Here is a 15,857-nt window from a genome sequence, read left to right as displayed (position 1 = left end):
TCATAAGTATACGAAGAAGAGTCTGAATTGGTCAGGCATCATTACAGAAGTGGCATCAGACATCATTTCATACATATAGTCGTCCGATTTACATAATCCAGCTGCTCAAGCCACTTCTTGAAAGGTACCGTACGTATTTTAATCTATAATTAGAACATCTCTATACAACATTGCTCCTTTCGATTCTCGTAACAATTTTAAATGAAAGCGTTCGCTATCTTTTGGTGATACAATATTTAATCATGCAATACTTTTGCAATTAATTTTCTTAGATGCCATATTCCTTTTTGTTTTTGCCACATGTAATGTTGAGGAATTTGTGCATACGTATATGCCTTTGCATTTACATCTTTAGTTTGAAACAAGCCAATTTTTTTTTGGTTTTTGTTACTTATAAAGCATCGGTTTCTTTGCCTTCTTTAAATTGAACCATATTCTGTCCTGCTAAATGAATCGTAATAATTCTACAGAATTACTTCGACCGTGCATTGGTAATTCCATTAAATGCCACCCGCGTTCCACTGCACTAACAGAGTATCCTAAATATGATTGAACTTCGTCCTGTGCTTTTTCTTTCGACAAAGTTACACATACTCGATCGTGCCCTTTATAAAATGTACTTGATGTATTTAATACTCACTGATGCACAATACTCAACATTATGACAATCGAATCTTTTTAGCAAATATGGGTTATATGGTACAATCACTGAATTATCGATCACCACAACTTTTTCCATCTTTCTTTCCGTGATAAGTGTCTCTCTCAGGTCCGTGAGACATGTGTTTAATGACTTTGTACCATAATTCAGGACTGGTTTCTCTGTTTGGAATTTCATCACAGACAAAACGACCTACATCATCATCAGTTTTTTTTTTTGTAAAGTAACCAATAAATGCATGCGAGATAAACTGTTTTTAAAATTTGATCGTGTAAATGTATGCTCTGATTTGACCGAACACCCTTTCGAGTTCTTTCAATAAAATAAATCTACTTACGAAAGTCTGATCTACTTACGAAAGTCTGAATATCCAGAGCCAACGTAACTGGTGGCATTGTTTTCAAGACTCTCCAGATTTCTGGCCATTGTGGATTACATGTCATTGTAATAAATAAATCTGGCCAACCAATAGTTCTGGATATTGCCACTGCATCATGATAACAGTTGCAATGCTCTTGGACTATGTTGAAATGATGGAAATATTACTGCTTTACCTATTTTAAATTTGTCTGAACTATTGATATTTGAATTTTGAACGTGATCGAGTCCTTGCATATGTTCCATTCTAAGTTTTGCTTGATTCGACTTAAGACGATTAGCTTTGACTTTTAGATACACAATAATGTAATGTTGCGTAGGATTTGAGATGACGGAAGTGGGTTAACTATATTGGAATGCATCGCTAATTTTGCCCCAAAATATTGTGTTGGTGTTATTAGTTTTTCTGAATTCGTGCGTTTCATATTGTATGACCATCCTGTTTCTCCATCTGGGAAAAGGAAGGGAAAGAGTAATGGATCAGAATGTGGTGAATTATTAAGACAGAAATGTTGATTCATGTTCTGCTTTCGGATAAACACGAATATCTACTGTTCTTGATATTTGACTTTCGAAACTATTAAATCGCCGATAACTTGTCACATGTTGGTATATTTATATATGCGTGCATTATCTTTGATTCATACAGAAATCCAAGAAAACTTCAGTCCGTGAATTGTCCTCGCTTTATCCTGCTTTCCAAACTCCGTCCCCCTGACACCTGGTCTGTGGTGATTTTCCCTTTTTCGAGTAATTTCCATTTGTTCGGGCGAGCTTTACTTTTTTTTTTTTTTTTATATATACAGTATACTTTCTAATTTTCCTACTTTCATATTCTTTAACTTTCTCCACGTGTATTGTGCCTTTTTTTGAGCCTTTCAAATTCCACTGCTTTCATAATCTCTAACCTGCTCTGCATGTGTATAGCGCCAACGTGCGGATTGGACATGCTCTCCCATACCATTCCCACCCACCCCCCCAATTCCACTTGTTCAGGGCTGATAATTACTTTCCTTATTTTCTAAATGTGTACCTAGATTATTTTTTTTTGTCTCTCCAACGCTTTTGAGTCTTTTCTCCCTGCTGCTCTTACTTCTTTGTTTAGTTGTCTACGTTTCATTTAGAACGTATTGTCCTTATACGCTTTACATGCACAGAGAGCCCTGGATCTGTGTGTGCTCAAAGCATTTACACGATTGATGGTTTTTCTCTTCATGGTTTTCTCTTTTCTCTTCTTATTTGATATTGGTTGTAAGTAGGGCGTGTCTTGCAAGAATCTCAGGTTTCTCATCTCAAGCATTTACACGATTTATGTTTTTTCTCTTTGTGGTCATATTTGATATTGGTTGTTAGCAGAGCATGTCTTGCAAGAATCTCATTCTACGTCATCGCAAGACGTTCCCGGGTCAAACTGCGCATTGACAACACACGCTCAACCTCCACATTACAGTTCAACAATTACAAAAAAAAATCATTGCATTTTTGCAGTATCACTGGGCTAACAATAAAAAAGCAAGCTGGATTAAGATGAACACAGAGCATACAGATAATATATTTAAAAGCATGGAGGGAAGTATGTAAGTGAATTATAACACTAGCACGACAGCTATAATGGTATATATTTATGGTCTATGGATACTTTTTGAAGTTTAGGAGGCTAACAGTTACATTTGTCATACGGACAAAAAAAAAAAAAAAACAACCTACAGCACACCAACTTGGCAAAACTCATAACAGATTTACTCCATGGCAGCCCACTTCTTGCACTTTGCAATAACTCTCATCAACCACACAAAGAGAAATTGTTTTATTTGCTGACATTACCCTAAAGCCAGAGTCACATTACACAAATTCTGGTAAGACAGATTGTCAAAACTGACAATTGCTTTTGCCGCTATCTATATGCTCATGGATGTCACAACTAGGAATTGCAGCTTTCCAGTACAGTTTCACATTTCTGAAGCATCACAAGCTTGTCCCTTTTTCTGACAGCCAATAACATGCTGCCTGACTGTGCTTGTCCTGTGTGGACACACTCCAGGTGCAGAGTTCTCAGACACAAGACTCTTTGGTTTGTGAGGTCTAATACACACGCTTCCTGTGTCCATGCAGCAGAAAATGCATGCTTTGTGCTCCTGGGTGACCACTGACGGTCAGCTCTTGTGTACAAAGGGCCTGCCTATATTTAAGGCAAAAACCAATTTTATTTCATTTTGTTAGGGCGAGTAGCAGATTGTTCAGACAGAGTAGCTGGGGATGCCCATCTACACAATTGATAGTCTCAAAAGCACACAGACTACTCCTGCCTGACACACAGATTATGTAGATGAAGCTTGTATGAGTGGGCTGGAGGGTAAAATAAAAATATGTAGTGAGAAAATGCCTTATAGCACTAACACTTGGGTGAACGGACTTAGGTCTTGTACAGTACCCGTCAAGCTGAAGATTTATTGCTGTGACTCTGAAATGGATATACCATTTAGAGAAAGGATAGGTTTAATTTATTGTTAACCACTTATGCAAGTGTGTACATTTTTATGGAAGTAAAAATAAAAATGGCATAACCATCCACAAAAATTGCAGCTGTGCAACTGTAAAGCAAGACCAGTTAAAACAGACCATTAAAACACCACCTAAAGACTGACCCTGGGAGGAAACAGTCAAGCTTTAACTGTGGTGCCTCCCCAACAAAATAAATCCAAGTGGTTACAGAAAACTCTGACTTAAAATTTGCCAATGAGAAGATACCAATAGGCTTCTTTATTCTTGCAAATTCTCAATGATGTAGGTGACACATGCCCATTTCTGTATTGCACATTTTATAAAACAGCATCAAAAAAATCGAATATCAAAATATCTGCAGAATTTTGTTCTAATACCTTCCAATTCCAGTTTGCAACTATTTTACAGGTCGGTATAAAACTAGAAGTTTAGAACAAACAAAGAAAATGGCATGCAAATTATGTGGGGGGGGTGAAAATATATTTGTATAGATACCGGTGGCAGTGGAAAAGCAGAAGCAATAGCTGGCTGAAAGAACTGCTTGGTAATATCAGTGCTTGGATTCATCACCCCCAGGGTCTGAATAAGTTTGAACAGGATTTCAGCAATCTATATTCCATTATGTGAATTACAAATTAAGGACATCCACTAAATTAGAACAAAAGATTTAACTGCTAACTTCAAATGTCACATTTTTACTAGATGTTAAATGTAACAAACCCACCTTTTATCTACCGATTGCCATACACAGTGATGACAGAAGCTAGAAACGCTTTCACAAAGCAGCGTTCCTATATTAGATGGAAACAAAAACACAAGTGTTGCACCTTTCATTCCACCTCTCTGTACCCAAACCTTAAAATACATAAATATGCATGACGTTCTTAATTTATACTAGAGTATTAACACTAAAGTTAAGGCCACCACAAAATTTAAAAATTGCTCTTGCACTACAAAATGAACTGCTTTTTTCACATTGCTTAGAGAGGTGCTATACAAATAAGACTATGATTGGTGCAGGAACCCCTTGTGATAGACTGTGGAGTCAGAACAGCAATCTTAGAATTTGTTATATCACATACCAAAAAAAAAAAAATCCCCCCCAATACCTCAGATTCTGTACTCCATTCATCAGCTTGTTCTTTGTCACTGCTGCTGTACTGCGTTTCTGAAATAAACTGTCTGTTTACAAACTGTTGGGAAGACAGAAAAGACATTCTTTCATATCTGACACTTGAATCTACCAGAGTCCTGATGCAGAGCATAATATAGAGTGCACAAAAAATATTGTGGATTTCAATGCTTTCTACTCAAAGTACAAAGTGAGTACAAAGAAAAATGTATTTGCAACTGTAAAAACACCATGACTACCCCTATACAATCATGTGAAAAAGGTATGCACACTCCTCCATGAAAATCTTTTTCTTTAACAGGTGGACATATAAAAATTGGATCATTATTTAAATACTACCTATAGACAAAAGGTAAAAGAATCAAACCACATTTACATTGTATAGTGTATTTAAATAACCATAAATGTAAAATTTCACAAGTGGAAAAAGTCCACGGCACAATTTACTGCGACACCAATTTAAGTTCTCAATGCCTATGGGAAGGGATTTAGATCTCCCCTATATAAACAAACAAACTCACACATACACATACACACACACTAGGCAACAATCATAACTTCCGGAGCACCACGCTCCGGGCAGAGAAAGAAACAATAGCTATTTGTTCAAAGTACCAGAAGACGTTTGGTGAAAAGCTAACATTCACAAGAACCACCTGATGGTCTGGGGCTACATTGCTGCATCTTGGCCTGAGCAGCTCACCTTCACAGAACCCACCAGGAATACTTCATCGGACCAGAAGATGCTTGAGGAAAATGTGAGACCATCTGTCAGAAGTTAAGACAATTTGGCTAAAGAAACCATTACATTCACCAAAAAATGGCTGAAAAGAAAGAAATGGAGGATTCTGGAATGGCCAAAACAAAGCCCTGATCTGAATCCAATCAAGATGCCGTGGGTGTGATTTTGTTTGAACCTCAAACACTGCACAGCTGAAAGAATTCTGCATGCAGAAATGGGGAAACTCTCCAAGTCAGCATTAGAAACTGCTAGACAGTAATAGGAACCACCTACTTGAGGGGACCAATAGCAGCTATCATTGCAAACAGTGTACTTATTACATCCGGAGGCAGAAATGGCATGTTTATTTTTTTGTTGAATTACCGTAAAGTAAAATTTTCAATGTCTACACCCCCATTACATCATGTTTATCTAAAGATACTATTTAAATGAAGATCAAATCTCTATGTCCACGTATGTTGAATAGGTAAACACATGGGTTTACTTTTTTCACATTACTATCTTAATGAAATTTCAAGACAATCATTAGTCAGAGTGTTCTTAAGTCTACCATCCATAATTTGCACCACAAGAACGACATGCAAGGGGTGGTAGCGATGAATGTGGGGGTTGGGGTACACACAGTTTTCTAACAATGTTTCAATTAATACAGTTTTCCAAATTAGCAAGTGAGGAGAGAGAAAGAAAAAAAAAAAAAAAAAGAAACCCACACACATGTGCTAATTCAGTGTCCTAAAATTTACTGACTAAGCATTTCCAAGACAGAATCAGTGCAGCAGTAGCAACACATGCTTAACCATACCTGGGCAGAAACAAAAACGTAGCTTTTCACATAGTAACTGATTTTTGCACATGCCATTTGTTTATCAGCTGATATTATAATAATTAAATGTCAAAGATTTCTGAAAGAATTTACTGAAACCAATAGAATTGTGCAATATTTAGTTTACTTTTGCATTCAGAATTAACTTTCAGGTTTTAACTATAAACACAGCATGTATGGAAATTCATATGGACAGCCCTTAGAACAAAACACTAAACATTTTGTAAGTGCTGGAAAGAAACATTACATTTCAAGTCATATGTTGAAAAGCTAACAACCAGTCTTTGGCCTGGGAAGCCACCGTAAAGTACTACCAAATAGAAAGCTATTTTGTATACCATGATAGAATTAATCCAAGGAATATTTTAGACTATACAAGGTCAGTACTGAACATAACAACCGATACTGAAGGACTTCAGCTCGTCCCTTTCCTATATGCTTAGAAAGTGCTTACTTCTGTTGGTTGCACTTCACTGGGTTCTGTGTATTCTTCAACAACTTCAACCTCTAAAACAAAAAACACATAAAATCAACCCAAACATACAACGCAATAAATGTCAGAAACAGGAAAACAGGGTATTACATAAAAACAGAACTAACTGACAGGAAGTGTTGAATTAATAATAAATATTTGAGCAAATTCCAAAAAAGAGAGATGTACCTGCAACAGAGTTAGGCTGTAAATTTAACACCCCATTAAAATGATCAATACACCAGAGATACCTAGGGGCAACAGTTCAATATCCCAAGGTCTAAAAGACTGTTGCTTAAAATCATAGGGTTTCAGCCTCAAACACTGCAGCACTAGCTTGTTTAGCACCGAGTAAAATTGTATGGGATGGAGCCCCACAAATGATGCACCTTTACATTATTATTGATACAAATCTCTACTTTGAAACTGCTACAAAACTGACTGCACCTTTAGTCCAATAAAAGAAAAATTACCTGGTTCTACTGGCTGTTCAGATTCTGGTGCATCCACTACAACCGGCTGATCCTCTTCCTCGCAGACCCCATTTTGATGTGTATGAGGACTGTTGAAATAATCACTCTGGAGAACTCTGTCGATTATCTCTTTAAGGGCCTTGTCTAGTAAAAGAGGAACCAAGAGTCTTTTGAGGGAGAGCAAACAAAAAAAACCCCACACAACACTGATAAAACCTGGCTTACTACTACCATCACTCTCAAAACACTTAGTCTTTGGTTCTAAATCAACAAGTTTGAATTCAGTGTCATTTGTGCACAGCGTCACAAATCTTATTTGCGTCTCCCCACAGAAGAATGACAAATATAAAACTAAAAACGCAACACACATACATAGAAATAAGCATAGAAGCATTACAGAGAAAAAAAGAAAAAAAAAAAAAACCAACCCACACCACTACAAAAATCTAGGAGATCAATCACAAAGCTAGCATTGCTTATATAAGTAACATTACCATTGAAGAAACAAACTTTACACTGACACGGTCTTGAAAGCACCCAAAACTGCCAGGACACAACTGATGGTTCATAACTTGACTACCAGGTTCAAACATCCACTGAAATCTTAACAGTGGGGATGGTCTAATATCTCTATTATAATAAAATCTTAGGAGACGTGACCTTTTGAAGAGACTTTTTGGAATGAAGTCACGCGAGACAGAGACTTTTATCAGATTCTTTCAAGTCACGTCATACTTGCAACCTTAGGAAGCAAGTCCCGCAAGATGGTGACTTGCCATTAGATTCTTTCAATTCACACCCTACTTACAACTATTTTCAAACAAAACCACGGTCCTCTCACCTCAGACTTGTGAATACTTTTGTCAGACAAACTTCTTGTGCTCTCACCTCTTATAAATGTTAACGTTTTCCTCACTTTAAGTTTCCAATTAAAGACGACGAAATTCTTCAATAAGATTTGGACATAATACATCACGAAGGATTATCAACAGAAAAAATGAGTACATGGGCATACCTAGCACCTAGAAAACGAGGAAGTCAAACAAATTTAGGCCAAAAATGTCGATCGGCAATGTGGCAAAATGGTTAAAAGAATAATACACTATGCTGAAAGTGGTGATCATGCGGAAGATGAAAATAACTAACAATATCAAAGAAGATCTACAACTTTAACACCATTTGGTCTTCCACTGCACAAATTACTGTAGAAAGAAGGATGTATCCAAGAAAGATACTGTAGTACATCTTCCGCGGATAACATTACACAACAAAGGAGATCTAAATATGCCATTCGTATTAAAACATTTACAGTTTCCCGTTAGAATAGCTTTTGTAAAGACAATTAACAAATCTCAGAGCCAAACATTCAAAAAAGGAGTTTTATTTAATAGAGAGAAAGCAGCTAAATGCAATCACGGGAAGTATACGTCACATGGATACAAGTGTAACACTTCACAAAAAAATTAAAATCTGTTTAAATTGTACATTCACAACCCCATACACAAGCATCAAAACTGCAAATAGACTAGTACGTAGTGCTGGCCAGGGGGTTGGTGAACGAAGCAAGCAGGGGGCAAAGCCTCCTAATTTATATTTTATTGGACTACTTTCAATATGAATATTAGAAAAAAAAAAAATTGTATTATATATATATATATATATATATATATATATATATATATATATATATATCTCATTTTTCAATTTAAAAAAGTATTTGTGTAATGTATACAAGCACAAGGTTGGAGAAAAAAAAAAGAAAACATCAGGTCAATAAAAAAAAAAAAAAAATAATAATAAAAAAAGCACATAATGGGACAAAAAATGACATTTAAAACCAAATAATTACAGCGAGTCTTCCAATTCAGGCAATGCCTTTAGCCAACAGGGCAAAAAAAGCTGCACTAAGAAAAGCCTATAAAGCAAAATATGCAAACATCTGGAAATTACACATCATGTGTTAATTCACAGATAAATGCCAATATCAGCATGAAGTCTTCGAGTGGAGAGAAAGCTGCTGCTTTGCAAAGTGTGCAGAGTCAGACATTGAATTTTCATTTACGAAAGTGGCAAAATAAACAAGATTTTGTACGATGGTAAGCTTGCATCAATACTGTTGATACTTCATTAAAACAGCAGTTCCTGAATTGTACAATAAAGGTAGTATATTAAAAACACTTTTGCTCCTAAGTGCACAATTTTTACACACCAGTCATGAGAGCCAGAAATTTTGATTTCCCAAATGTGAAATTTAGTATTTATGTACTTAATTAAAAACCTAAGCCATTTAAGAGTGTGCCTAAAATGAAATGCTTGTTAAAGGATGTTTTATTAAAATACTGAGAATATTGATAGTTTATATGCATCTGTGCATTTTACTTTTCATCTTCATTATTTCTCAAATTGACGTGCAGCACTTGTTTCTATCAGGCAGAGAATGAATACAAAATTAACTTGAAAAGTGAATTTTTTCAAATAATTTTAGCTTATATGAAATGTGTGTAAACCTTTAAACATGATGGGCTTTTTCTTGATGTTGTGGTCTTATGCTATAGTATACGGCAATAGTACCAAGGATGGAAACCGTTTTTTTTTTTTTTTAAATATTCTTTGTAAATGAGAACTACAACAGAAGTGCTTTAATGTCATAATTACTTGTGGTGGTAAAGTCCTCATAATTCAGTATTATGAATTTTACCAATTTTCTCTTATAAATTACTGATATTTAAAAATTACATTGGCCCAATCCTACACTTTTTTTTTTTTTTGTTTGTTTTTTAAAAAAGCTGCACCCTTCTCATTCTCAGTCATATCAATAGAATGCATGTGCAAATGGAGATTATATACATACACAAATACAGCAGGATGTTTCAATATGAATGTTGTGTCCCTTAGTATTTCTAGTTATTGTGTAGTATGCTGGGCTCATTAATGGAAGTGTGCCCAAGATGGTCATCTCTGCTTTAAATATCGTCTTCATAGGCCACAACTTTCAGAAACTTCCCAGGCAAAGTGTGTTTAAAAAAATCTTTTCAATTAAGACATGGATTGTGTCAAAACCAGAGATAGCGAGACCCAGGAAATCTGAATATAAAAAAAAAAAAAAAGTATACACACACACACACACAAACACACTGGTCCAGGACAAATGTCAAAGATGGCAAATAAAGCCAACAACCTAATCTTAATCCTAGTTTTATATAAATTCTTAAAATGTTGCAAGATGAAACTGAAGTGAATTTGCTGAAAGTGTGACTTGTTAAATCAGGCTAACCAGCTACACACACACACACACCTAGACTTTCTCATTTATGTTGGCACAAATGATTTTCTTCTGCAGGATTTCATAGACTAAAACTGCATATTGCTTAACACACTAAATGGGCAATTTGATTAAATAGGAATATTGGCAGGCTTAAACAAGTGACAGGATATAGAAAAAAATGGCATAGAAGAGTACAAAAAGTCAGTCTAGTGATATTGCACTTTGTTCTTAAATTTTATGCAATATGTAAATGGAGAATTAACGAGCAAGTACCTTTAGAGCAAATGAAAACAATGTCAAAAAATATATTGTTTCAAATTTGTTATGCCCATGCTGCAAGTGGTGTGGGGGTTAATGCAGACAAGAGGATGTGCAAGGCAGAAATTTGTGGCTAGAACAGCAGCTGCAAAACAGGACATCAGATTCAGTGTAGCCAGGAAACTGGCATGCAGCCAGGGTGTCAGTTCAGGCGAATCAGCTTTTATACCAAGTATTAAGTTTTCAGCACTAGGGCACAACAGCAGTGAATTGCAAAGATTGTAAAAGGGATGTTAGGCAAAACACTCGCAATACTTCACCACACTGTCATGGATAGTAGCAACAAATGGTTACATAAATGTAGTACACTATAGTTTTATCATGTTTAAAAATAAAATTCAAAAAACCCATTACACTTACATGTTGTTCCTACCACTGCCTTCTCTCTTGCTTCTAGTAATTCCCAAAGGTGAAGGGATGCTTGATCGTATTGATCTGTTAACCTAAAATAAAAAAAAATAAAAAAAAAGAAGACTTAAAAACAGAGCCAGAGGAGAACACAAAGACAACCTGAAACTTGTATACAAACAATCTTAACCTTAAATTTTGGTCTCTCTCTGGCCCCACAAGTTTATAGATCTCATCAAGGGCTACAAGTTCTTCATCTGAGAGCTGAATACCACTGGCCCCTTGCTTAAAGTCATTCCTCACAGTCTCTTCTCCAAGTTTCTCCAAAATAAATTGAACCTCCAGCACAGATTTCAGGCGCCGCTGTTCAGCTTCCTCTCTTTGCAACTGTTCCCGACGTACTGCTTTCTTCACTGCTTTTTGGATCTACATAGTTATGATAAAATTAAACATACAACATGCACCATTAACAGTTAAATGCCTATCCATTCAGAGTCTAAAGTTGTTGTAACTTGGCTATTAGATATCAGTAGTAGTAGTATTGAGTTATACTCACATCTTGACTTAAGGCCAAAAAGCCCTTCTGCAGATCCCGTGCAAAATCCAGGTTATTTACCACTTCTTGGAACTTGGAAACTGCTTCCTAGAAACCGTAAGATGCAAAAGGTCACCTAAACATATAGAGCAACCTGCAGTAAAATTGTTACAGTCCAAACAACCATACACATTTAAAACTTCATAAAATTTCAATCTACTACTTGGGGGTTATTGGCCATCAATGCTTTTGGTGTAATACTGGCTTTCCTGAACCCTGGAGGAAAGCAACACATTTTTTTTTGTTTTTTAAGCCATTAAAAATTTGATAGATAATCTCTCTCTCTCTCAAAATATTGGAGTTGAAGCTATAAAATGAAAGTGAGATGAATGTACAGACTATACATTTAATCTGGATGTTTGGTTTACATCCAAACTTAATTGGAAGGTTTAAGTGTTACAGCACTTCATATGTAATATCTTTATCAAGCAACCAAAACTAGACATTTCACAGACAGGCTGATCCATAGACAGCTGTGGACAGGTCCCTCATTAACAATTGTCAGGTAAAGGTCTGCAGCAGATTCTAAGTGTGAAATCAGCATTTAAAAAAGATGTTGCTGTGAACTCTCAAAAAAAAAAAAAAGACCTATAATCAAGAGTATACTTCATGACATTAAATACAGGGGGTTTCCCACAAGGTGCAAACCACTGGTAAGCTTCAAATATTTTTGACAGATGAACCTAAAATCAACATGTGCCAAAATGATGGAAAGGGGTGGAACAGCTCGTGATCTGAAGCATACCACATATGTGAAACAAGCTGGAGGTAGTATTAGGGCATGGGTATGTATGGATGGGCAATGGAACAAGGTCGCTCATGTTTATTGCCGACACAGCTGCAAACAGAAGCAACAGGATTAATTCTGAAGCATACAGCACTATCTGCTTCAATTCAACCAAATGCTGTAAAGTGACAGAGCAGAACTTCATACTAGAGATGGACAAATGACACAACATATTGCAAAAGCAACCAAAGCACTTTAAGGCAAAGTAGAGGAATATTCAATGGCCAAGTCATCTCAAATGAAGACGTATTTCACTTGTTGAAGATGAAAACGGAAGACAAGCAGCAGCTTTAGACCACTGCAGTAAGTTCCTGGCAGAGCATCAATGGGAAGCAAACCTAGCATTTGGCAATGTTCACAAGTTCCAGAACTCCAGCAGTAACTGATTTCAAAGGATTTTCAACCAAGTACTGAAAATTATATTTATGGTTGATCTTTCGATTACTGAAAATGGGGGCAGATGACGGGGCACAACTTATGTATATAAATGGCCGTAATTCCTTAACATCCCATAAAATATTTGTTAAACCCCTTAAAATAAAGCTGAAAGTCTATACTTCAATCACATCTTGATTGCTATTCAAATCCACTGCAGTGGTAGACCAAGCCACATTTGTGAAAATAGTGTCACTGGCCAAATTTAAAATTTAGCGAAAGAAATTCAGTTGAATTTCTATTGAAGTACCCTTTGGGCTCTACTATATATCCTAAACATGTGGCCAAGCAAACTACAACCTCTCAATGCTAAGGAAGCATTTCTATACTCTTACAGAAATATGATTTTTACTCTTTGACTATAACAGATTAAATGGATGTGCTGAAAGCACAGTCAGTTATAATGGGGCAAGGTCATCAATGCTTGCACAATTTGCTGCCAAGACAAAACAATTAAATCTCTTTTGTGATATATGCCAGCAACACTTCTGCCCAATATATAATGAACTCAGGATATTAACTTTGTAATATAATTTTAGTAGTATTAACTTTAGAAGTATTAACTACCCCTACGCATTACAAACAAAGGGCTGGGCCTTTACAGTACTCGATACACACAGACTTGCCAGATATTCTCACTGCCTCTACATCGTCACTTTGCATGAATATATAAGCCACCTAAAATCCACAGCTACACACTACCAATTCTGCATGTACATTAAAACTTCTCTGAATGGCTGAACAATTACTAGAAATCTCTCACTTGAATAACTGCAACTATTTCACAAAAAAAAAAAAAGTTATTAGACTGCAATCAACACACCAGACTAAGTGTCAGAACAATAAGGAAAAAGTACAAACTGAACAATAAGAGTCACAGGTACCACCACCACGATAATGCCCCATGGTCCCCACTGGCAGCATAACCGGTTCTGGGTTTTAAAGTTGTAGTACCATCAGTCAGGTAACAAGGAAAGGAGAGCATATTAACAGTGGTAGAATGCTCCGTTATGGAAAGTTTATTGAAACAAATGCTTCCTCAAAAGGAATAAGCCACCCAAAAAATACTCAAGTGACGTAAGCTGAATACTCTCAAATAATATTTTAGCTTGTGTTTTTCACATTTTGTGTATATGTCCGGAGAGCTAATATGCAGATTACATGACACAAGTAACATTCCAACCCCCTAAACCCACAGATTTATGTTTTTGAATGGAGTATTCCTTGAAGTATGTTTCAATACTTGTGACAGTATTTGCATACCACAGTATATGTCAGCACACATTTCTGCAGTTTGGGATTACACCACACACACTAATACTTTCTTCAATTTCAGACTGTATGCTCACAGTATCAGGGGCATCCTTAAGATGTGGTATTCTTAAGAAGAGAGGGACCGATTGAAGACAGACATACAGACATCATCCTTACAAATGAAAAGCAGCAGCCGAGAGTTTGAGTTTTCTGTGGTGCGAGGCTCGATTATAAAAAAAAACAAACATTTTGCTCCTAAATACTGTGCGTTTTGGTTACTGCTAAGGAGCCCTGCAGAAAGTTTTACAGCGGTTTCCCATTAGAATGGTTTTTACCTTTTTTTTTGCACACACAGGAGCAAAAATCAGCTGAGCATTTAGGTAAGTATTTGGAAAAGTTTATTTGTATTCAAACTTATATTGACAAACAGCTAAGCAAGCAACAGTAGCTGACACCAACATCTCTTAAATAACCAGCAATAGTTACAAGTAACTAACAATTCCACAGTAGGGAGAGGAAAAAAAAAAAAAAGCAGCAGCTGATTTCAAAGTAGTAAAGAGAAGGGCTCAGTGGCAAGTAAGCAGGCAAGCTAGCTTTAAGATGCCGATTAGGCACAAGCAACTATAAGAGCAGACAAGGACAGTAAAAAATTAACCAGCAGCAGATATTCAGCAAGCAAGCAGTTAAGAGGCCATAATAGGAAGGAATGCAATATAATATGAAGTCTATAATACAAATTAATGGAATATCAAAATGAAGTAAAATGAAGGAATACAAACTGGGCGAGTGGAAAGCTTTAGTAAGTAAGGAATACGAAGAGCAGACAAAGTAAAGTAAACCTCAGAAAGAAAAACAGCAGGCAATTGAGTGGGAGAATATTACAGATGTATAAGGGGCCAGAAAGTGTACAACTATAGCATTTTTTTCATATTTTTTGCCCAATTTTTAGTTTTAAGTTCAATTTTAATTTAAAAAAAAAAAAAAAAAAAAGGTTAAGCAGTTTTAATAATTTAAAGTCAAATTTTAATAATGAGACCAGTCCAACAGAAGTCCTTTTGGATCTTGGACTTGGAGGATGGCTTAGAGGAGCCAGTCTATGAGGGCCACAACTGCAGGAAATGCCAGTTAATCCAGTCCCTCAAGCTCAGAGTCACTGAACTAGTGGAGGCACTGTCTGCCGTAGACACAAGTGGGTCACAGTCACAAGGTATGGGGCACACGCTGTCTGGGGGTATCACCCGCAGACGTAGAAGTGTCAAAACAGTTTTCAGGTTCTTGTGGAGGTGGATGGTGCCTCAGATGATTCTGAAGTGGTAGGCAGGCATGAGGAACCCCTACAGGCCACCTCAAAACCAGTTTCAAGAAAGATATAGCAATATTTGAGGACTCAATCATGACAGCGACTGAAGCACAAGACAAGAGTCTTGATCAGTGTGTTGCCTTCCAGGTGCACAGTTGGGAGACCTCCCTTGAATAGTTGACAGGATCTTGGCCAGAGAGAAGGTTGATCTAATCGTTATTGTCCATGTTTGAACAAACAACATATACAAGGGGAGTCCATCAGTTCTGCTGTCCAAATATAAAAAGAGTTAGCTGCCAGGCTGAGGACCAGAACCAACAAAGTAGACTTCTCCAAAGTTCTGTGCCATGTGCCAGTCCAGGCAAGCAAAGA

At 36.5% G+C, this 15,857-nt stretch overlaps 1 protein-coding gene across 3 annotated transcripts in view; it reads right to left on the bottom strand.

The window, feature by feature from the left end:
- The window catches only part of LOC120515376 (caprin-1-like), a 67,811-nt gene that overhangs the window by 25,886 nt on the left and 26,068 nt on the right, over positions 1-15,857 (bottom strand). For 2 of the 3 annotated variants that reach the window (XM_039736279.1, XM_039736301.1), the window contains 6 exons: positions 11,671-11,757; positions 11,305-11,540; positions 11,127-11,209; positions 7,184-7,327; positions 6,693-6,745; positions 4,651-4,734 (listed from right to left, as the gene is read on the bottom strand). In XM_039736279.1, coding sequence (XP_039592213.1) covers positions 4,651-4,734; positions 6,693-6,745; positions 7,184-7,327; positions 11,127-11,209; positions 11,305-11,540; positions 11,671-11,757 — 687 coding nt within the window. The remainder of the gene's footprint in view (positions 1-4,650; positions 4,735-6,692; positions 6,746-7,183; positions 7,328-11,126; positions 11,210-11,304; positions 11,541-11,670; positions 11,758-15,857) is intronic. The other variant, XM_039736290.1, reaches the window with a different exon arrangement.

The sequence above is a fragment of the Polypterus senegalus genome, chromosome 1, assembly GCF_016835505.1.
Source record: "Polypterus senegalus isolate Bchr_013 chromosome 1, ASM1683550v1, whole genome shotgun sequence".
NCBI lineage: Eukaryota > Metazoa > Chordata > Cladistia > Polypteriformes > Polypteridae > Polypterus > Polypterus senegalus.
The sequence above is the reverse complement of the archived record's forward strand: the minus strand, read 5'-3'. Positions and strand labels throughout refer to the sequence as shown.